The sequence below is a fragment of the Arctopsyche grandis genome, chromosome 2, assembly GCF_051622035.1.
Source record: "Arctopsyche grandis isolate Sample6627 chromosome 2, ASM5162203v2, whole genome shotgun sequence".
NCBI lineage: Eukaryota > Metazoa > Arthropoda > Insecta > Trichoptera > Hydropsychidae > Arctopsyche > Arctopsyche grandis.
The window spans coordinates 2,130,315-2,154,441 of NC_135356.1; the positions used below are offsets into that span (position 1 = coordinate 2,130,315).

The 24,127-nt window shown below is 35.3% G+C and overlaps 1 protein-coding gene across 1 annotated transcript in view; it reads left to right on the top strand.

The window, feature by feature from the left end:
• The first annotated feature begins 423 nt into the window (after positions 1–423).
• fry (microtubule binding protein furry) overlaps positions 424–24,127 on the top strand; it is a 35,052-nt gene continuing 11,348 nt past the window's right edge. The window contains exons 1-33 of the mRNA XM_077446170.1: positions 424–476; positions 7,303–7,404; positions 8,425–8,819; positions 8,895–9,094; positions 9,301–9,516; positions 10,069–10,192; positions 10,272–10,493; positions 10,832–11,066; positions 11,140–11,761; positions 11,833–12,016; positions 12,106–12,317; positions 12,384–12,580; positions 13,197–13,398; positions 13,471–13,647; positions 14,994–15,164; positions 16,893–17,063; positions 17,149–17,298; positions 17,908–18,071; positions 18,152–18,321; positions 18,389–18,499; positions 18,571–18,725; positions 18,798–18,961; positions 19,033–19,149; positions 19,237–19,370; positions 20,301–20,408; positions 21,360–21,494; positions 21,585–21,868; positions 22,644–22,773; positions 22,872–23,032; positions 23,113–23,229; positions 23,391–23,560; positions 23,635–23,709; positions 23,778–24,086. Coding sequence (XP_077302296.1) covers positions 7,311–7,404; positions 8,425–8,819; positions 8,895–9,094; positions 9,301–9,516; positions 10,069–10,192; positions 10,272–10,493; positions 10,832–11,066; positions 11,140–11,761; positions 11,833–12,016; positions 12,106–12,317; positions 12,384–12,580; positions 13,197–13,398; positions 13,471–13,647; positions 14,994–15,164; positions 16,893–17,063; positions 17,149–17,298; positions 17,908–18,071; positions 18,152–18,321; positions 18,389–18,499; positions 18,571–18,725; positions 18,798–18,961; positions 19,033–19,149; positions 19,237–19,370; positions 20,301–20,408; positions 21,360–21,494; positions 21,585–21,868; positions 22,644–22,773; positions 22,872–23,032; positions 23,113–23,229; positions 23,391–23,560; positions 23,635–23,709; positions 23,778–24,086 — 6,076 coding nt within the window. The 5' untranslated portion in view covers positions 424–476; positions 7,303–7,310. The remainder of the gene's footprint in view (positions 477–7,302; positions 7,405–8,424; positions 8,820–8,894; positions 9,095–9,300; positions 9,517–10,068; positions 10,193–10,271; positions 10,494–10,831; positions 11,067–11,139; positions 11,762–11,832; positions 12,017–12,105; positions 12,318–12,383; positions 12,581–13,196; positions 13,399–13,470; positions 13,648–14,993; positions 15,165–16,892; positions 17,064–17,148; positions 17,299–17,907; positions 18,072–18,151; positions 18,322–18,388; positions 18,500–18,570; positions 18,726–18,797; positions 18,962–19,032; positions 19,150–19,236; positions 19,371–20,300; positions 20,409–21,359; positions 21,495–21,584; positions 21,869–22,643; positions 22,774–22,871; positions 23,033–23,112; positions 23,230–23,390; positions 23,561–23,634; positions 23,710–23,777; positions 24,087–24,127) is intronic.

The window sequence follows — 24,127 nt, forward strand, 5'->3', positions numbered from 1 at the left end:
GAAATTGTACATAAGCGAAATTGTACCTAGAGGAAAGTAAGCATTTTAAAGGGTAAATGGTCCATTACTTACATTGAGCTCGCCCAAAAGACAATATTTGCCACGAAAATCGCGAATGCGGAATATTTTGCACTCGAGTTCTCGTTAGTATGTTGGACTTTTCGACTGCCAGGTGTTCCGTCATAGAGATTCTAGTGACTTTTGGGCGAGCACTTTGTGGGCAATAATCGCCGAATCGTTTTACATAACTATTTTAAACTAAAACTCCATACCAAAAAGTATGGCTTCTAGACAACGATCAGCGACCTTCCGGAGCCAATGGTGTGAGCGGCATTAAAAGAGTGGATACTTTTAATTTACGAAAGCCTCTCGGTTGGCTATGGCTATTATGCGGAACGTTGAGGCCGGTGAATGTTTGACATTAGTTAGCTAGGATCGTAGCGTGACGGAGGACGGCCGCTCCCGGTCCATGGAAGGTAAGCGATCAGCTCATCCACAGGCCAGCAGCGTTTGCTATTTTCACACTTTGCGTCAAATCGTCATCGGAACCTCACAATGAAAGCGTTCCCACTGCGTCCTGTCTCAGCATCGCACGTCACATTCGCGTATGACGTTTGCCTAACATTGCCTTCTCGTGTATCCCGGGTCTACTTGTCTATCGCACACGCGAGTTTCTCCGCGAATTGCACACACATTACTTGTACACATTTTCGATTGCGACATGTCATCTGCGATTTCACCATAGGCCTTCACCCCACCTTCGTCCACAACCCCGCTGACAGTTATCAATTTCACGCGACAATCTTCGAATGTCTCTCTCCCGAGTACATTCGTCTGTCGTAAGGTGGGCATTTTTTCCAAATTTATAAATACTTCAATTATTTAAAACGAAAATGAATTCATTTTCTACACAAGACTGGTTTGAAATCACACTAAGCGATTGGCAAACATTCAATTTCGCTCTATCACCGAACTATATATTGTTCATCAAACCTGTCGGCTGGTGCAGTTGTTCCTGATGAATGGAAACACCATTCGACCAATTTGGCAATATTTTTGTAGGAGACATCATTTTCGCCGAAGAATTTGTATATTCATCTATCTATTAGATAAAAAAAATTCTATTACATAAAAAAGTGTACTGGTTTTATCACACCATTTATCAAGACAGATACCTAAAACACCAGTACCGTCTTGGTAAAATCAGTACGGTTTATCGTGTCTCATTTTTAGGTTTCATCAGTGACGTATACGTATTCGAATTTGACAGTTGTTTTTTTTAATAAATCCTTTTTCACAATTCCCAATGACGTTTTTAATTCCTCAAGAAGGCAACTTGTGACAATTGCTAGCTTTTTTCTCTGAATATTTGAATTTTCGATCTAAAAGCCTTTCGGTGCTTCCTCTCATTATATCATGTAGATGCTTTCGGGTCATAGACTTGACAGAATCCTCAGTAACTGGAATATAAATAAAGGATGAAAATTAGTAAAAAATACAACCTACGAAATACGATTTATTATTATATTAATGTGAAAATTCCGGAAAACTTTGTTTTACTAGAACGAAAGTAGAGAGCCTCAAGTTTCGCATCACATAAATTTGATTCAGTACAAATTAGCACAATACGTTTAAAAACATCAATTTGTATACACAAATAAAGAAAACCTTTAACTAAAAATAAAGATAACATTTTATACAATTCAGCGAAATTCGAGATTGCAGCAAAATGGGTAAAATTGCCAATTTGTTGGAACCGTTTCAATGAAAATCAGATGAATTAGTAAACTCTGATAGGAAACGGTCGACCTGTAGTCTCAAAACCAAGGTCTGACCGGCAGAAACCAGTGGGATTTGAACATATGCTCTGAACAGAGTGAACATTATAGTCTATTCTGCTGGTTCTTGTTCTTCAACGTCTATACTAAGGTATATTTTTTATGTTACTATACTTCGATCTATTCAATGATAAATTTCATTATTATTTCCTCAATTATTATTCTTTCATTATTATTTCATTATTAGTTCATCTCGTCCTTTTTTATATAGATATTTTGGGTGGTTCGGTGATTATTCCGCTAATATAGTCCCTAAAATCTCGATCACGGAACATCTGGCAACCAAAAACTCCACCAATCGAAAGTTGCGCACGCGAAATATTGTACTGATGAGAACTCGAGTGCCAGATGTTCCGTGATTGGGATTTTAGATCGCCTTTTTGCCGAATAATCCGTTTACCACATTGAGGTACCAATCAAACACTCAATACTATTTTCTCAAACTGTTGCAATTTACTTGAACAATATGATTTCCATCTTTCCGTTAAAACATTTATGCCTTTTCTGTAAAATGCCTCCGTTTTAGAGTCGAAATAATAATACAAGCCCATTTTATCTCTTCTGTAGAACAAAAAATGTTCCACGAACGGAAAATAAATAGTAGTCGGAAGGAGCCAGATCCAGAGATCTGGATTCTATGCGACACTTGCCAATTTCTGTAATGCTATTATATATCTGGCTATTGTACCATGATCTTGTTGGATAATTCCTCGATCGATCGTAACCCATTTTTTTCAGTCAGAATCGTTTGGGCCAAAATAGGTTCTTCGTCAGAATGGGAATACAATTTATTAAAGGGAATACAACAAGTATTTAGACTGGGTTTCGGTCGACTCGTCCACAATTAAGGGTCGTCAAATCGTTTAATTGATTATTGTCTGGGAAAATAGCAGAACATTGTCAAAAATCATGTACTATTCTTGAAATGAAATGATTTTTTGATTGAAAATGAAGGGATCGTCAAGCTTATCTCCCTATTTCAAACGGTTCGGTGATTACTGGTCACAAAATACTCGTCACAAAGTCACTAAAATCTCTATAACGGAACATCTGGCAGCCGAAAAGTCCATCATACTAACGATAACTATCATACTAATGAGAACTTGAGTGCCAAAGATTGTGTATTCGCGATTTTCATGGCAAAAATTGTCTTTGTGACCACAGCAAAGTGACGAATAGTCCAATTACCATTTCAAACATATGTCGACGCCAACTGGGATCGTGTTGAAAAACAGTATTAGGACATTTTTTACAATAAAACGACTCATTCAACAGTGTTGTAGTATTGTAATGAATAGTCTTAGACATTTTGATTGAGTTCTCTGTAAATTTGCGATGCAAATAGCACGTTAAAAATACTTTGTTTGAGAATATTTGTATTGACAGTGACCGCTTTGTACAAATTTTGAACGTCGATAAAAATAATAATTCGAATTTCGAATTAATGAGGTTTTTATTTGTCGCCATTATGTGTTTGATTACTGAAACAATTAAACAAACTTTAGATTTGAATCCATGAAGTAGACTAAACAGAAAATAAATTACGTTCATAATAATCATCGACATGACTAATGCACTTCAGATTTTCATGTTGACAGATGGTTATGATTGGCGAATGTATACGAGTTGTATGTAAATTAAGCCAATTGATTTTAATGCACGCACTGGTTTCTATTTCATCGTTGCAACGTCATTATATAATGGCAGATACGATCAGAATGCGAAGAGGGATTGGCATGAAAGAAATATAGATGGTGCAAAAAAAGATCCCACAAAAATGTGGCGAATAATTAAAACTTTGATTTCCGGGGGAAAAAAATCTTTCTTTGAATGAATTAGAAGTCGAGGGGGTAGTATATAATGATAAAGAGGATATGGTTGAAAGATTGAATGAGTTTTACATCAATAGTGTGAATGATATAGTTAATTCAATACAAACAAGGCATAATAGTGTGAATGATGATATTAATTTGGGTTTAAATAAGTTTGAAAGGTTTAAATTAGTGGAAATGGGGGGATTAAATGGTGTATTGAAGGGCATGAAATCAGTTTCTAGTATGGATGGATTGACTCTAGATATTTTAATCAACACTTGGGACATGGTTGGACCTCTGTTACTGAAATTAATAAATGAATCGTTAGAAGTGGGATCCGTCCCGGATGCATGGAAGGTGTCTACTATTGTACCGGTACCAAAGGTTACTGGCACACATAAAGCCAGTGAAATGAGGCCCATCAATATGTTACCAATTGTTGAGAAGATGCTGGAGGAAATCGTTATGATTCAATTGAAAGAGTTCATTAGTATAAATGATTGTTTGGTTGTGGAACAGTCTGGATTTAGAGTGAAACATTCAACAGAAACCGCTATCCAATTGGTGGTTTCTGATTGGATGGAGGCGATGGATGAATCTAGCATGGTTGTTGGAGCAGTTTTTCTAGATTTTAAGCGAGCGTTCGAGACAGTAGATAGGAATATTTTATTACAAAAATTATATAAGTTAGGAATAAATGGTATAGTATTAAAGTGGCTTCAATCATACTTAAATAATAGAAGGCAAATAGTAAAAATTGATAAGGTGTTATCCTCTGAATTTGTAACACCTCATGGAGTGCCGCAAGGGTCCAAATTGGGACCCTTATTATTTATATTATATATAAATGATATTGTTAAGGTAATTAAGATGTGTAAAATACATTTGTTTGCAGATGATACATTGATATATATATAATTGGAAAGAATGTTGATGTAATGTCTGAGATTTTAAATATAGAATTAAACTATGTGAATGACTGGTTGTGTGAAAATAAATTAAAGTTGAATGTGAATAAAACAAAAATGATGTGGTTGATTGGTAAAAATAAAAATATATTGAATGAAGTTAGAATTGATGATAAGTTAATTGAAAAAGTTGAAAAAATAAAATACTTAGGTGTATACATAGATTCAGGACTAAATTTTAAAATGCACGCTGACTATATAATAAAAAAAATGGCTAGAAAAGTTGGTGTATTATGTAGATTAAGAAATATTTTAAGTAAAAAAAGTAAAATTTTAGTATTTAATTCAATTGTCTTGCCACATGTGGTTTATTGTGCCACTGTGCTTAATTTGTTTAGTGGCCAAGATTTAGAAAAAATGCAAAAAATACAGAATAAAGCTATGAGAGCTATTTTGAATGTGAGTAGATTTAAGAGTATTGGAAGTATGTTAGATGAATTAGGATGGATGAGTATTAGAATTAGTCTAAATATTAGTACATTGTCTTTTGTTTATAAGTTAGATCATAAGTTATTACCTAAGTATTTTGATGATTATATAATAAGGAATAGAGATAAACATAGTTTTGATACTAGAAATAAGGACAAACTAGTTGTAAGTAGAGTAAGAAAGAATAAGACGGCTGGGGGTGTTTTTCACAGGGGTGTGCTCATGTATAATGCCCTCCCTGAGTGCGTCAGGTCTGCTAAAAACATGGATGCATTCCTGAGAGGTGCGAAGAGACACCTCTGTGAGGGACAGTACATATAAGTTAATTATAAATTTTAGAGTTAAGTATAATAATTAAGATGTATTTTTAAATTAGCTTGATAGCTAAAATATATATAAATAAATAAATAAATAGATATAACTGATAATTCGCAGTCTCGAATTATTTTTTTAAATACCTGTTAAGCCTTTCCAGGTAGCATTGAAAAGAAATGCATTGCACATGGCTCGTGTAATCCGTGTCAATGGTTATCAAGACTGGTTTACACCGGAATTTCTGAATTTATAACCATAGCAGAATTTCCCGATGGATATCGCTAACTGGATATTTTAGATTGTAGCTTGGCATTTAGAGCATTACATTTTAACAACAATGAAGAACATAGAACTAGTTTTGGAAGAATACATTCATTAATAGACTTATTTTGTTTATTTTACATATATTGTTGCAAGATATATTAGAGAGTCTAAACACACCTTTACAAAACTCGAAATCCTCGGCGGTAGTTATCTGGGGTTTGTTTGGATTAGCTACAATTTTTATACCTGCTCCCTATTTGATTTTTAAATAATTCTAGTTGGAAATGTTGGCGAAATTTTAAGTGTGGCGGGCTTTCAACAGAAAATACGTCCACACTCAAAGGGTTAATAACATCTTTATACATATTTTCTGAATCTGAATCCCGTGCTCGGCTCATCGTATAATGGTTTTAAAAGTTCGACCTTCAAAATAATTAGAAAGGACACAACACACGTGTAAAATAATAGCTTTATATATAGGGTGCACTTCAGATCGATTGAAAACGCCACAGTCAATTTTTCATTACTGTCAAATGTGTCGCGTAAATGTCGTTGGACTCGTCGATCTATGCGAGAGTGCGAATTATGTCTTTTTTTGTCATATTTGGTTGCGATGTGAGATGTGAGACCTCGAATCCAATAACTGAACATTTCGGGATTTCCGAGAAAAGATAATAATAGACATGTTGATACAAGGAGTACGTTTGTGGATCGGCTCGGATTCGTACTTTATTGTTTTATATACCGATAGTCATTGTCAATCATCCATCGCTAGATTAAATTCTCAACAACTCAAGAACAACAACAAAAAAAATCACACGTACAAACTATATAAATGTATTTATAACTCGTTGATTCATTCATTACAGAAAAGGTTATTCGATTATTTTATAATAATTTTAATAAACGAACGAATAGACGTTTGAGATTTGGATTCCTTCATAGAAACCTAAGAACGAGGCATTTATTTTTTCTCTAAAATGTTCCGTTGTCACATCTTCAGTTCAGAAACACATACGTTTATTTATGAACGGGTTTCCGGAAACCTTTGTAAACCCACTGGACAACCACACTACTTGTGGCTTACTTTATACAATCTCTCGGAAAGCATTTGAGTATCGTCTTTATTTATTTTGCTTCGGATCTTATTTGGCTTCTGTCTCGTTCCTGTTTTTTTCATTCTATACTTTTCCAAACGCGCTGAACCTTATTCCATATTCAGCATAACAATAAGATGAGAATAATATGAATATAAAGTTAGAATAATGAATCCCATACATACATACATACATAAATCAAATTTGAATCTAATCGACTTGAATAAGCTGGCAACAGATAAAACAACATCATTGTAGTTTTATAAATGGTTTTCCTTTTGTGAATATGTATGGAGTGTTTTAAAATACATCAAGTAAATCACTTTTGAAATGACTCATATTAATACCGTATTGTTTATTAATCTGGTGCTCGCTGTTTGCGTATGAATACATGTTTGTAGATTTAATAATGCAATGGCTATCTAGCGGCTTTGTTTATAATATTACATGTGTATTTTTTTCAGTGAAACATTACTTTTATTGTGTTACTTTTGATAATGTGCCGACTGTTCTTGCGATTGTGATTTGTGTGTTTGCGCATTATTTAATGTGTAATTGAATTGTGTATTATTTTCAGCATAAATCATGTTGGTGTCCAGGGATGAGGATGGAGTCCCGTCGGAAAAGGTCGATACGTATAATAATTTAACGATGAATACAAACGACGATGAAGCTACAGGTATTTCTACCGACGTTCTACTCGTATGAGATCTGCCGTTGTTTGTTTGTTTGTGTCTACTTAACACGCCTTGCTGCGTGGATCAAATTTGGAATTGTAAAAGTAACGTGTGAACCACGTATAGAGTCGACTGAAGATTGGAAGCATTTTTTGATCTTTCGAAAGCTTCGTTCCGAAAGTGTATTGGAAATCCAACGCAACGGTAGACCAAACGAACAAATGCGTAGACCGCATACAAGAATGCCGCTATTCCGAAAATTAAACGATATAAGCCTTTTAGACGTCGATATTCACGTGGATGCTGTGTTGACGGAAGAATTGTGAATGAAAATAATAAGCCGATTTTCCCGGCTTACTTTAAGATTTCATCCAGAAGTATGATCAATTCCGACTCGAGATAATATGATTTGAATCAATCTATCTTGTTGATTGTATGATACAATTTTTAATCATATACTAATGTGATAAAATTGTTGAATATCTGAACTATACTTTAAGTTGTATAATATATTTCTAAATCTGAAATAATGAATAAAAGCATTTTTTTGACACGTGTTTCATCGTGTTTCGAATCATCTTTCAAAATGTTTCGCTATTCAATAATACGCAACGTTAATATTATATATATATATATCCAATTCACAATTCAAAATTTAATTTCAGTAGATATGTATTTAATTTTAAAATCATACCTGGTTTTTCATTTTATAATGTTTCTTTCATCTTGGATTTCTATTACCAAAAATACATCTTTTTCTTTATCGTTTGCTCAATGGTGAGCATCATGTTCGTTGGTGTCATCTTGAATATGACGGACTTCCACTCCTCCTGGTTCTGTGCCAAGTTAAAGGACAATTCTTTGATTTGGTCAGATCATCTCATCCGTCTCCAGCACCACATTTCGAATGCGTCAAAAATACATACCTATATATGTATAATAGTGTTAAAAGGCTTGTAGATGCATGCATATGTATGTTATAGGTAATGTAATAATTGAAATTTGTTTTGAAATATTCCAAGGGGCCGATGAATCATTTCCGGCGACATCGGTATCGACAGAAGAAGTCGTATTTCCATCTCAATCGGAGGCTGTGACGTCCAAAGAAACGACAAGCCAAGAGCCGAACCGAACTTTACTATATCAATTCAATCCAAACAACACAGTCAACAGTGGCTCGCCGAGAGTCGCCAGTGACACAGTCGACAGTGTAAACTCGTCGAGTCACGCCTCCACTTCGTTACCTTCGTCGAGGGGTACGATGCTTCCGTGGGGCGCTCACAAGGAGCGACCCAACTTGCCCATGGTCTCCGTAGACACAGATTTGAGGCCCGGAGAGTTCGTCATGCGCACACTCTTTGTCGAATTTACCATACAGGCCGAAAAGAAAATGGAGATCATCATGAACGAGTGTCTGGTCGGTATATCGTTAAGTGTCAGTTTGATATTAGCGTGCGGCGATGTGTCATGTTTTGACGGTGTGCATTTTCAGGAGAAGCCGTTGTCGAAATCACTGCAAAGAGGCGAAGACCCACAGTTGGATCAGATTCTGTGTGCTTTTGGCACAGTAGCCGAGTACTGTTTGCCGTCTCTGCTCAGAGCCCTGTTCGGCTGGCTCGAAAGACAGATGCAACATTCCTTGCATGCCAGCGACCAAGGAAAACGACCTCAACACGATCAAAAAAACAAAAGGTTTGTATTTTTTGATTCATCAGTCAATTCATTCATCACATTTCATAACTTTTGATATATAATTTAACGCATAGTTTAAAATAAATCAATTGGTTGAATCCACGGGTACATTGTATAAAATCAATTTAACATATGCGACGTGGAAAATCCGAAATTTGCTTCTCCGTCGCATCTTATTGTAATGCAATTGTTTATTAATGTTTCAGTATCATGTATATAGTATCCGGTAGCGGTCCTGTTACTGAAACCGTTGAAAGAAGTACCGACGAGCTGCAAGCCGAACGGCGCGATCTCGCAGTGGAGTTTTTATTTTGTTTAGCATTAATAGAAGTCTTGAAGCAACTTCCTTTTCATCCAGGCCACGAGGGTCTTGTGCAATATATTGAATGTTTGGCTTTCAAACGTTTTCATTACAAAGAAGGGTAAGTGAAGAAGGATATTTGATTAAATACAAACTTGAACGCGAGACTTTATCGTGTAGCAGTTAATTTATTAAATAGCTTAGTCCGGTGTACTTACCATACTGTACTAACGATTGTATTGACTACTTTTTATACTGAACTGATGCACTGTTATATAATACTGTACTGTGGCACGCGCTACTGAAACCGTACTAAAATTTCATACCAAAGAACGGAGTATACAGCAAAGATTTGCTGATGCTAATTTTTCAAGTGGTGTAGTATTCGTCTAGTGTTCTTGTATGAATACATTATTGCATTTATATGTCTCATATTACTTTAAACCAGACCGTAAGAATTTGATGAGGTCAGCATTTTGCATTGTTGTATTATACAGGTCTCATCTTTACTTTCAATCGGGTTGTGTAAATTTAAATAATATAAATGTTTGAAATTCTTATTTAGTCTTAGTAGTGTTATATTACTGTGAGTGTGAGGTCCAAAAAACATATGTATCAAGATTTTTCAGTGTGTGTGTGTGTTTGATCACATATTTCAACTTTTTTTTTTTAGTATACAATCTAGTCCTAATGCTGCTAATATCCACATAATAGCTGATCTCTACGCAGAAGTAATTGGAGTATTAGCTCAAACTAGATTTATGACCGTACGGAAGAAATTTACTGCAGAACTTAAAGTATTTTTATTTTTTTTTACATATATGTGGTATTGAATCGTTGAAGATCGACATAATGGAGTTGTTTTTATTGTTTTAGGAATTGAAAAGTAAAGAGCCCTCTCCACACAATACTCAAAGTATTATATCGCTTTTAATGGGAATGAAGTTTTTCCGTGTAAAAATGGTGCCTATTGAAGAATTTGAAGCTTCGTTCCAGTTTTTACAAGAGTGCGCCCAGTATTTCTTAGATGTCAAGGACAAGGATATAAAGCATTCTTTAGCTGGCTTATTTGTGGAAATATTGGTTCCCGTAGCTGCCGTAATAATACTTTTAAATTTTTATTCTATGCACATACATATATGCAGTGCTTTTTTTCAAAACAAGGCGCTGAAACGTTTTATTTATGAAAATTTTATTCAAATATCATTTAAATGAAATTCAAAGCAATTTTTCCTATGCCAAAGAGCGCATAGAAAGAGCATTCAAAATTGAACATGATTTAAAAAACAAAAAGAAGGTACTGAGAACGTCATTCCTGTGAATATATTATAAAAAGTACTGCATATATATTAAATAAAATTTTAGAAAGTACATAGTATTATTATTGTTCGTATATTTCTGTTATTTGTGTATTAAATTTTTTTTTCTTATTTCAGTCTGTCAAAAATGAAGTTAATGTGCCTTGCCTTAAAAATTTTGTAGATATGTTATATAGCCAAACATTGGATGCTAGTACTAAATCCAAACATAGAATGGCTCTATTTCCATTAGTTACTTATCTCTTATGTGTTTCACAAAAGGCTTTCTTCTTAGCAAATTGGCACTGTTTTTTAGCCATGTGCTTGTCGCATTTGAAAAATAAAGATCCTAAAATGTGTAGAGTGGCACTAGGTATGTATGCGTCCCGATGAACCATAAATGTTTACATTTTTTTTGCATTGTTTTAATATCTCTTCCGTTGCAGAATCCCTGTATCGCCTTCTGTGGGTTTATATGATACGGATTAAGTGCGAGAGCAATTCTGCGACTCAGTCGCGTTTGCAAAGCATAGTCAATTCACTGTTTCCCAAGGGGTCTAAAGGTGTAGTGCCGAGAGATACACCATTGAATATATTCGTAAAGATCATACAATTCATCGCTCAAGAGAGGTTGGATTTTGCGATGAGGGAAATAGTATTCGATCTGCTCATGGTCGGAAGACCGATCAAGATGATTTTAACACCAGAGAGGATGTCGATCGGACTCCGAGCCTTTCTTGTCGTCGCCGACAGCCTGCAACAAAAAGAAGGCGAACCTCCTATGCCGAGAGCGACCGGCACCATGCCATCTGGAAACACGCTCCGCGTGAAAAAGACATTCTTGAACAAAGTTCTCACGGATGAGGCGGCACGTTCCATCGGAATGAGCGTTTACTTTCCATATGTGAGGAGAATCCTAGTTGATATTTTACGCGCTCTGGATTTGCATTATGGCCGACCTCTATCTATGACAAACACCCAAAATATTACCAAAGAACAGGAAATAAACACGGGAGATCGCAAACCTCGTATTGACTTGTTCAGAACTTGCGTCGCCGCCATTCCGAGGTGTCTAAATGTTCATAAATATGATTTATTCTTTATTTAATATGTATTATATAATGACTATTGTTTTTCAGACTCATTCCTGATGGTATGAGTCCGGTCGAACTGGTTGAAATGTTGTCTCGGTTGACGACACACATGGACGAGGAACTACGCGCGTTAGCATACCAAAGCTTGCAGACTTTCGTTGTAGATTTTCCAGATTGGCGACAAGAAGTGCTTTCTGGATTCACTCAATTTTTGGCAAGAGATGTTCAGGTGATGATTAGACAGTGGTGATATGTTAAAGTATTGTCGTCGCCGCCACCATCACTCTGTTGTTAATCACTCTAATTCTCTTTTTATAGGATACATCACCCCAACTTGTCGATAATGGACTACGCATGCTTTTACAACTCGTGACCAGTTGGAGAAACAACGTTTCCGTGTCCACGTCCAGCATCATCATGACCAAACAAGAGCCTGCGATATCCGTCATCAGGATCGTCGAAGCGCTCGCTCTCGCCATGCTGTGTCAATGCCGAGTCTATCCGCGACGACTAGCCGCGCATATCTTGAGGTGATTGCACTTGAAGGTGACGTAGAATACCTTCGACGTTTATTCACTAACACTTGTATGTTTCAGAGAGACTAAATTACTCTTGGAGAAAATGGGCTCCCAAGATGAGATGCCGGTGATGGACGCGATGGACGCTTGTTGCGCTTCAATCTCGGAACAGTGCTTGAGTCTGCTGCCGGCCGCTGAAAAAGCAGCACTATTATCAGCTCCACAGCTTGACATGCAGTGGTTTTGTGATCGTACCCATTCCGTTTGGAGTCCAGGTTTCCTTTCAGCTTTCACTTAATAGGTTAAGCTACGTTTCATAGACAATTCTACAGACTCTTGTTGAATATTTAGCCGATATCTACAGTTTTACATGTATAATTAGTTGCGTTGCGCTAATCAATATTGCGTTTGCCATCCAATATTCATATTTTAGTGATACTATGTGTGTATAAACTTCTATCACTCATAAATTTATTATCAGGGAGACTACAGACGGAGTGATCTATTGATCATAGAGACCGCTATGATGTTTTTGTCGTATTATTACATATATCGAAGTAAACAATTTTTGACTAGTAAAGTTAAAAATGTTGAACGTCTATGGAAGATTCTAATCAGAGAAAAGACATCATCTGCAACGGGAACAACATTTGTTTATTGATTTGATTTTTAAAAGCCTTTTACAAACAACAATATATGGTAAATTAACAGCCAAAAGGTTTAATAGTATTTTGAGCTATATATGTATTAGTTTATCACAAGTGGTAAATTGTCTAACTAATCATATCTGTGAGCGCCAGGTTTTGAAGTAGCATTGTCTATTAGACGTTTCATTATGCTGTCGATTTATATTTATATACATATATAATCCATTCCCCCTCAATTACATAGGTTGTCAGTACGAAGAGAGCAATGGAAAGAGCACTCCGAGCGTAAATTCGAATACAAATCTCGGACAAGATCCCTGGGGAACGTTCATAATAGGTTTCATGGAACGGGACAAGGTTCCGTCAAAGTGTCCGACAGCCGTGCACTATGTCTGGCCTATCCTCCACGCTCGGATCAACGCTCTATACGTCGTCATCGATCCCATGTAAGTGGTCTTGTAATGGATTGAGGTACGTGTTCTGGTGTTTTGAACGTCTTCGATTGCCTCTTTCCGCAGTCCCGTCAACGACAATCGCGCGTCTCTGCTCCGGAGTGCGACTGCCCCTCGTAAGCCCACCAACGAGAGGGACGTTTATATGCACGTGTGGAAAAATTACCTGACGATGGCGTTCAGAGTCGTGCCTCCGATACCCAGCCCCGTGGTCCGTTGTGCCAGCCCCGACCTCAGCCTAAGGTAATCACCATCGCAATTCAATCAAATCAGTCGAAATAATTCCGTGTGTCTGTCTGAGGTAAAATTGTATTCATTATTACTAACGTGTTGCTTTAATTCATTCTCATTCTTTTCTATAATTCAATGTATCACAATTTTTCTTTCGTTCACCGATACTATTTTCCTTATATATGTAATATGTATGCATCGATTTGAAACTCATTTTTTTTTATTTTTTTATAATCGAGTGCAATGAATGAATTTTTACTATCTATTGTTTCTATGTATGTATTGCTTACACGTATACATATGTATATCTAATACAAGGTGATGCAAAAGTCTTCTTGCTGATTTATTTTTGATGAAGTGAATAAATTGGAAATGAGAGTATTTCTGTTACTTTCCGTGGCACAGCTCTTATTGCATAAACTGTTAATGCCAATTTCATAAAATTATCTAAATCCCATGTGCGTATTGACGATGAAAATTACAATTTAAAAAATAGTAATGAGACTTGTCGCACCTTGCATTATTAAAGTCAAGCTTATACCGGATATAAACAAATCTAGAATAATGACAGTGGCTTTTTATTAAATATTAAAAATTTAATAGGACTACATATAATTATAATGTTGCTCAGAAATTGTCAAAAATTTTAAAGCATTAAATATATCTTTGCCTTTTTACAATAAAAGCTACAATTATTTATTATTTTATATTATAGTTTTGCGATTTTTTACTATGTGTGTTAATTTTTTATGTGTATTTGTAGCTTTTATTGTGTTAATTATTATTTTAAATAATCAATAAAGAATATTCGTTTTATTTTTGATGATATTATAATTTTTTAAATTATCACAGTAATAGTTTTTAAATAATATATTAACATTGGTTTTTCTTTATGTGCATTGTAATGTGGAAATTTTGCAACAAAACCATAGATATGTACTACATTGCACTAGTACAGTGGTTGCCATTATAATAATTTGCTATATAATATTATTATACTAACTTTGAACTATCGCTTTTTTTTATAATTCATTTTTCAGATTAATTTAATCAACTGTACTTAATAAAAATTGCTTTTGCTTAATACCGTATTACCAAATTCGCATATGTGATGTGTTTTAAATTGTAATAAGAATAAAAATGGTGAAATTTCATATTGACATATACAATATTATATTATCTAACATGGGAACATCTAATTGAATGTTTAATTACGTATATTTTGCATGCTCATCTTACTAACCAAAAATAAAACTAAAATATCTACCTTTTAATATTCGAGTAGTTCAATTCGATTTGAAGTAATAATTCTAACTAGTAGATGTTGATATTGTAATCTTTTGCATGATTTTAACCAGTGGTAGTGTGGATGTAACTGATTCATGGTTGGAGAATTCCTCTTCTAATTTTTTAACTGGACATACGTTGAGTGCTTCGTTGGAAAATTTGAATGTCCAAAGCACTTTTCACGGCCGATTTACAATTCCGTTGACGTACGGCCGCAAAGAGAAACAACACAAAAGAACCAGGTAATGTCTTTCAAAAAAAAAAAAAAAACAGTACGTATTGTTAATCTTTGAACTAATATTTAAAACAAATTTTATTATCAAAGATTAATACATATCGTACATATTATATATGAAATCAGGGACGTAGAGTCGTTTATAATTACAAAATCCACTTCCCTGATACATGATAAAATCCGACTCCGCTACCCTGATACGAGCTTAGCTGTAGCAATCACATTTTGTATTTTATTTGCATGATATTGTCATTTTTTAGTTCAAATGACAAAGTATAGTGTATGTTGAACTAAAACTACGGCGCGCATGAACTACACATTAACACCATTTTCATGTTTTATTAGTTAGATGCATGAAGGTATATTATTTTACTTTATTTTTTAGTGTGATTTCATATAAATATTAATGCTGTATGTTATTTACTTTGAAGAAAATACCAGGTGATGTTGATAATTAATAGGTTTCGATTGTTTATAACTTTTGAACCGACGAGTGAAGTTGATCTCCATTGCTGTAGTTTTAACATGTTTGTCAATTTGAGGACTCGTTGATGTAAATCTTTCCACTAAAGATATTTTAAGTGTATTTTATACACATCCATGTACTTTTGAATCGTTTCGCTATGAAAAAGTAGACAAACCTATCTATTGTGAGTAATTTTTTTAGGGAACAATTTAAACGTCCATTCTATAAAATAAACGTGCATTTAAAAAATGTTTTGTGCATAAAAAAAAGGTTCTGTACATTACAAAAAATGTGTGATACAGATTGCATTAGAAAGTTTGATTTGATCATTGAAAAAAATATTTGCTACTTAAAAAGCGGATGAAATGTGCATTAAAATGACAGATGAACTGTCGCGAACACCAAAATACGAACCAACGTTTGGTTAGGTTTTATTTATTTATGGTTTAGTTAGGTTAGGTTAAGTTAGGGTTGGTTTTTATTTATTTAAGATTATATTTCACTAGTGAGAAACAAAATTAAATACTTTTGACAGTTGACGGTTGTCAATAGAGGAAGACTGTAACGTTGCCACTTTTTGTATCTATTCTAATGCTATAATCTATGGTCGTTTCATATTCGGTCACTTAATGTTGCCAAAATATTTTATTCGATGCACATTACGAGATTGTTTAATGCACCGAAAATAATTTTTAATGCACAAATATTTTTTTTAAGGTATAAAGTTTTTTTTTTCTTAATTTACAGTTAAATCGTACCCATTTTTTTAATATTGACAATTTCAAACGAGTAAGTGGTATAGAAAAATAAGAATAAAATTAAAATTATTAAATTGAATTGTTCTTATATTATAGAAAACATATGCGATACACTGATAAGTAAGTCAGTCTTCATTGAACCTTTAAAAATAAGTCTCCAAATCAAAACATTAAATAAATTTGAACATGAGCGGTTGCTCCCTTTTAAATAACAACCTGTCGGCAGCAGAAAATCATCACCGTCATTCATAAACAGAGTCATTTTTAAAATTTGGACAGTTAATAGTTTGTAGTGTTGATTTGATTTTCAGTAAATTTAGGTATATTATATTTTTATTTCTGTCGACAGTTTTGGTCACACGTTTTTTAGCTTCTTAAAAGATCACAATTGAGCTAGACGATCATACTACTATAATATTTTGACAATTATATCGATTAGATATGTACATACATATATAAAACACTGTCGGTTTTTTTTTTCCGGTGTTAATGTGGATTTTTTCTATTATAGTTCATCACCTGACAGTTTGAGCGGTGAAAGAAGCGATAGCAAATCTCCCGGTGGAACTGCATCTCCGTGCATTTTATACAAATTAGTTGTTCCGCTGCTCAAATGCGAGCTTTCAGATGTGAGAGATGTCGCCGTTCATGCCATCGGGCACATAAATTCTGACGCCCTGAAGTATGTGTGCTATATAATAATACACGTGTGTCTACAATTTTATATATTCAATAGTTATTGCATTATATTCCGATTCTACTTTCAGAGATCTCATGGAGGAGTTGGTGGGTTTGATTCGAGAAGCCGTCGATCGCAAACAAGAAAATATGCGAAGACGCAGAAGACGAGATGCTTTAAGGCTACATCTTGGCCGCGTTCTACAATTAATATCCGAAAACGGAACATTTGCCAATAGGTACACACAAGGTCCAATTGTTGAAAGCCTCACCGAGTCTCCTCCGTCTTAATATTTCACACATTTTCCTATTCAACCGTGGATAACTTTTGTGCGCTTGTTCGGTCCATTGTCGTTAAGGTGGCTGCACACGATGGAAGTAGAAAAGCAGATTGGTTGTCCCCGTTCATGGTTTGTTCAGCTGATTCAAGAGTCATTTTCTATAAGTAGGAATCGTAGACTATGTACTAACAATGCAAGACGCTATTAGTTAGCTCCAAACTATTGAATGCCTTAGACATTATTTTTCAATATGTTGAAAAATAGTTTTGAGTAAAAATAAGACTCGTGTTTGAGTAATAAAACGATTCAAAAAGAAAGCATGTTCGAGTATATTGCAATGGACCTGATTAGGTCCCATTAGATTGTATGCATCTTGTCTGTATCTCGGTTTTCTTTCACGACAGCTGAAGTGCTGTATAGCAATCGGACATGCCTCTCTACTAACAAAGTGTACGACCACCTTAGTTTTACTGTATCCAACACCGTAGGCATGCTGTCTCCGTGCATCGGGGCTCCCCGCTCCCAATTTCTTGTTCCTTTTGTTTAAAGTGTTAATTTTTATTTTAGTCCTTCCGTTCTTGAAAATGGTTCACTCCATTCTACATACGTTGAGTACATTGATGGAGCTCGATTGTGCTTGGAATCTGAAGCTGAAAAAGATTCACCGTCAATTCAAGAAGTGAAACTAATATTTTGCCACTTTGTCACAAAGATCATAAAGAGTTTTCCATGTGAGATCCAAGTTTTAATCATTTTTTTCTATGAACGAAGTGCATTGCAAATGTATGAAACGAATTTCTTTTCATTTTAGTGGAAACATATCTGACATTGTTAAAGAGAGATCTGCGTAAAAACTTATTTCAACTTTTCGTCGGTTGGTCTGGGCCGTTTGCCAAGTTTTTAGGCCCTTATTCTACCACTCTGCCAGTCTTACCATGCACCAGCGAAGCCGATGTAGAATTATCTTACGCCGCTTTACAAGTAATGATTGATATCAAAGTGAATTTTGATTAAATTTCATTTTATTTTTAATGTGATTACTTTTCAGGCAATGTGTGATATTGCTTGTTGTGGTCCATGTTTTGCACCCATCGCTTTAGTAGAAGAGGGATGCTTCTATCCTTGGTTGCACGAGTTACTATCATCCAGCAATGAAAAGGTTTGTATATAACAGCTATTTTCAATATTCGAACTGTACAGGCTCAAAATCTATACCCTTATAATGTTTAGATATACAAACTAGCAAGGGAAACTGTTGTGCTGTTGTTGGACATGAACCATGATATTGGTCCACTGTTAGACTGGGTGATAGACAAATGCTACACGGGAGAACCTCGTGTCGCCGATGGAGCATTTCTAGCATTGGCCACCATATTCAGCACTAGGTATGGGTTTATCTTCAGTTGCCAAATTATGTAAATGTTTGTCATGTGTGCTAAAGGCTTTCCCGTTTCCAGAGAATATCCCTGCGATCATTACACCGCAGTCATCAACGTCACGCTAATGTGCACCGGTTGTCCGAGAGAAGTCGTGCACGAAACTGCCTTACAACTATTGCAGTTGTTAGACAAAAGATTTTTCGGAAATGTAAACCTTCTGCCGGCCGATGGAGATACTTCCGGTATGTTCGTTTCATACTTTGTTGACTTGTATGCGACGAAAATGATGTAAAATGTTTTGTTTTATTTGCAGAACGCCCTGGAGGAACTCTCGACGTGCTACTATCGAAGACGTATTGTCGTTCTCAGCTGTACCTCTCTAGACAGCTGTCACAACTGCATCCGGAGCTAACGATGCCTATGTTTTCAGGTATTATTTAATACCCACACGATATATACGTACATACATTCAAAAAATCTAATATGATTAAAAACAAAATCGTTTTAATATGTTTAGAAATAACATATCGTTTTCAAACCGCACGACCTGAAGTTCGACAACTGCTACCACGATATCTACTGCCGTGGCTTGTCAATATTGAATTGGTAGATCCTAATGTTCCGCCAACAAATCCACTATCATATTTTCAGGTACTTGCTTTTTATATTATACTACAAAACAATATAATATGTAGGCGTGTAGTAATTTATTCAGCTTTTGATCAACAAAAATAACTAAATTGTCAGTAAATATTTCGAAAGTATCACTAAGTATTCTAAATGATCAGTACGCTGTGATCAGTTGTCATATACTCGGTTATTAAACGAAATAATCAGTTATTAAACCAACATGATCAGATAATAAAATGAAACGGTTGATGATTATTATAAGATGATCAGTAATATATCATTTAAAAATGACCAGTGTTGCCATATCGCATTATGGCTCCTAGTATAAAAAATCCTGATGAATTTTGCAACTTAGCAGCATTCTTTTAATAATCTCCCCCCTCCGTTTTCAACCCCTTCGGTCTTCGCCCCTCGCTCCAGCTTCAGTTCAGTTCAGAATAATACCGACCCTAACAATATAATCTTAAATGAATAGGGTCGACCCCAACTTAACCTAACCTAACCTGAACCTTAAATAAATAAGTGTTGACTGCTAAGATATGTTTTTTTTTTTGTAAAAATATTGATGAAATAAAACTAAAAAAAAAAATATTACGGGGTGTGGATCATGAGGAGAGTGGGAATGGACAGTAGCGGGGCGACGCGCTATTATCCAACTGTCAAAAATTATAATTTCACTGATAGAAAATCCTTTTTGATCAGTATTTAAATAAAATACTGATCAAAAAGGATTTATTTACTGATAAAAAGAGAATTATTTATTGAACGAAAATGAATAATTTACTGATCGTTTATTATATTCTACTGATCATTTAGAATAGGTTACTGATCAATTTTATAATTAATTACTGATAAATGTTTCATTTTATTACTGACCAATTTTGGAATTATAAACTAACCAAATACTTTTTTGCCTAATATTTATAACTATGTACTATAACTTTTTTTTAGCATTATTATCCGACTGAAACAAAACATGTGGGTTGCCGTCGTGAAGGACTCGGCTCTGCCGAAGCTACAGAAATGGTCCTCAATAATTTGTTTTACATTACAGCCAAGGTATATATGCATTTATTAATTTTATTTAAGCACTTATACCTGGTATATCGTCCAAGTATATAAAAACACATTTGATATGGTCAAAAATTCCATACTCAAATGATAAAAAATTTTGCTGGGCTATGCCAAGGATATGTTTTTATATACATACATATATATATAAATAACCTCCCTAGAGTTCTATCTACCACATCTTGTCTCTCACAACGTCAAATTATTTATTTCGGTCAAGGATGAGAGGAAAGCCTCTCTTCTTCAAGCTTATATTGACGCCGCTCTGAAGTTCAGCTCTATTTTAGGTCTAAAATTTAATATTAATAAACGTGCAATTATGAGCTATGGACGTACACATTCGGTCTATTATCACGGATATTCCATTGGATCCGTCTTTTTCACTGTCATCTTTCACTACCATATCAAGACAGTTGCTGACATTTCCTTTCATCATCATTTGATGGTTGTACCCCTGCCGGTACAGTTATTTATCGGATGGCTCCTGTTCTAAGAGCTATCCGACTTCTTATTGAAATGATTACTGTCATGCCTGAATTATTTTATTTTAACACTGGCGGCCGCTGACTCATATTTGTATCATGTTGGGTCCACAACGCTTACTGGCGGCTAATACACATATGATTCACGACTGTGCGAACTGTTTCAGTCCGCTGATATATGTTTGTATCACGTTTTCGTCATAAATGAAAACGTGATACAAAAATATATCATCGGACTGAAACAGTTCGCACAGTCGTGAATCATATATGTATGTGTCAGCGGCCAGTAAGCGTTGTGCACCCAATATGATACAAATATGAGTCAACGGTCGCCATAGTGTTAACATATTTGTCCGGTAGCCTGCACTCATGATTATTTTGATTTAATACATTTTAAATCCTTTTTAAAATCTGATAAATTTGTTGAATTAATATATATATTCTATTTCTTTTTCAGTTTAGCGACAGTCATCCAAAAGAAATTGAAGAATTGTGGTCGACACTTTGTGCTTCGTGGCCGAACAACCTTAAAGTCATTATGCGTTACCTTATTATAATATCTGGAATGGCGCCCAATGAACTGTTGCCTTATGTATGTATATACATATGATTCACTATAATTTAAATACATTCATGTTATTAAATAATTTCTGTATTTCACCTTTTAAATTGTACTTTTAAGGCAAAGCGAGTGGTGTTGTACTTGGCCCGAGCGCGGCCTGAAAGGTTGTTGGATGAGATGATGACGGAATTGCAAACCGTGGAGACGCTTAATTGTCTGATCGAGCGCACGGAGACTCCCCCGTTTTACCGACTTACGAGTATGAGGAAGGCTTCCAGCAGCCATTCGGACGGTGGACCTGCGACTTCGGGAGCACCGGACACCACTGGTCGTTGCGATTTGACCGTTGAAAAAGGCACTATACACACAAAAAGGCACAGCGGAGAAGATCCCGCCAAGTCTATGTATGCAATGTTTATTTATTATTGAAATATCGCTTCATATTTAATCAGACCACGGGGTAACTCATTTTGCCAACTGAGGGTTCTATGTATTCTAGAATTGGAAACTCTAGCCCGAATTGTTTGATGATTATGTATGTATATCGCTGTTGGCAAGATCCAGTTGATTATAAAATCCATATCGATTGGCTCTCAGCTAATCTGATACACATATTTGACGAGACGTTCCTCACACAATTGTCCTTATAGTTATAGTCTTATTCTGGGAAAAACTTGTCCTGTTAACCGGCAGCATGGACTAGTATTTAGCATGTCTTGCTATAGTCAGTGTGGTCACAAGTTCGATTCACACTGGTTGCCACTGGCCATACCTTGGTTTGTGACCAGGTCGGTCGTTTTCTATCAGACTTTGCTAATTTTTATGATTTTCATTGAAACGATTACTGCAAAATTGGCATTCCCTCCTCATTTCTCTCGCAAAATCTTGAGTGTTATATCTCAAGGTCTCCATAGATGTCTCTGTGGATGATTGTTGTGTAAAAATTCGTATTGTTGTATAAATGTTTGCAATGCACTTTGCAATGTTTGATCATAGATGTCATGTATAATTTCGAATTATGTAATAATTTGTATTAATATATAATAGAACACTTGTCGCATTGGAGCGATCTGTAATGACGAGTATACATACATATATTAATTGATTGATTGAATGAATGTTATTACGACAAAATTGTAACAAAATAAATTGATAATAATCAGAGTTGTTATATTTCAGTGTTAGTAAAACTGTTAGAAATGTGGAAACGTTTACAACTATTGAAAAATTACCTAGAGGACCTACATCTTCACCGCAGCTGCGACTTTCTGACGAAATTCCTTCTCCGAACATCGAACAAGATAATTCTGTAACTATTTTTTAATTTTCAATCAATATTTCGTTTGTACATATATTAATTTCCTTTAAGATCATGTTCAAAATACAATAAATTTATATTTTCGACAGCAAACTGAAGAGTTGTTTGGGAATCAACGCCAAGCTGTCGGAGAGGACAAGTTTGACGTGCCGCAACCACATCCATTACCGATGCCGGAATACGGTGGCTTTTTTGCACCACTTAAAGATTACTTGCCGGACAATTCTCAACCCATATCTGGATTTCATAGGTAATATATACATATACATAAATTTTAATGAAAATATGTCCACTACTAAATGAAATAATTGCACTGTCTAATATTTACAGGTGCAACGTTGCCGTCATGCTCCTTTGCGATGTTGTTTTGGATGGAGTTCAGCTCGACTGGTCCATTCACGTTCCGTTCATGCTACATATCGTTTTCTTAGGATTGGATCACACGAGGTTAATAACCTTACAATTTATCTGTTGGATGATACTTTTTTAACTTTGTGACTCAATCGTTTTTAAATTGAGCATTTGAGAATACTCGAAGCCTATCAATAATGCTTAAAATCACGTATCGAATACAATTACACGTGAAAAAATGTGATGATTGATTTCAGAACGCTTGTACACGACCACTGTCGCCAGTTATTGTTAAACCTTCTCATCGCGGTCGCCGCGCATGATGATCATTTAACTGTCGCTCGAGTTTTGCTGAACAGTCGTACCTCTCGTCTCGATTTGGGTTTACCGATTCCTCAGCTACCGGTTTTATCTCATGTCTTTACAGGTGTTGTATCTTCTCTATCAACTTTTATTATATCTAATGAACGCATTACAAATACATACTGCATTTCAATATAGAACCGGACAACGTATTCGATAGTAATCTTCAAGGAAACATATCGATCCATCCGAATGGAAGCGTGGCCACAGACGGTAAATCTATACGATTCGATTATACATAACAATGTTTACATTTATTACTACATTGCGTTTTCTTTTAGCTACAGCCGAAGCAGGCACTGATCAATCTTCTCAGCTACCCGTAATCGTAACCGCAGAGGGCGATGCTCCAAACGAATCCCAGATATCCAATGTCAAGACTACTGACGCTCCCGAGATTGAAAAACCCCTGGAACAAACTTTTAATAAGACGCCAGTCACTTCAAACATGGGTCCATTCAGTGGAATCGTTCTACCGCAGCCAGGACCAGAAATGCCAACAGCTGATATAATAAAATCTTTGATACACTTCTTGGCCAATCGGCCACCAAATACGCCTCTCTGGAACTACGAAGATATAACGGCCAAAGGTTATAGTCTTTTTGTTACATAGGTTTGCTGATTTTGTTGA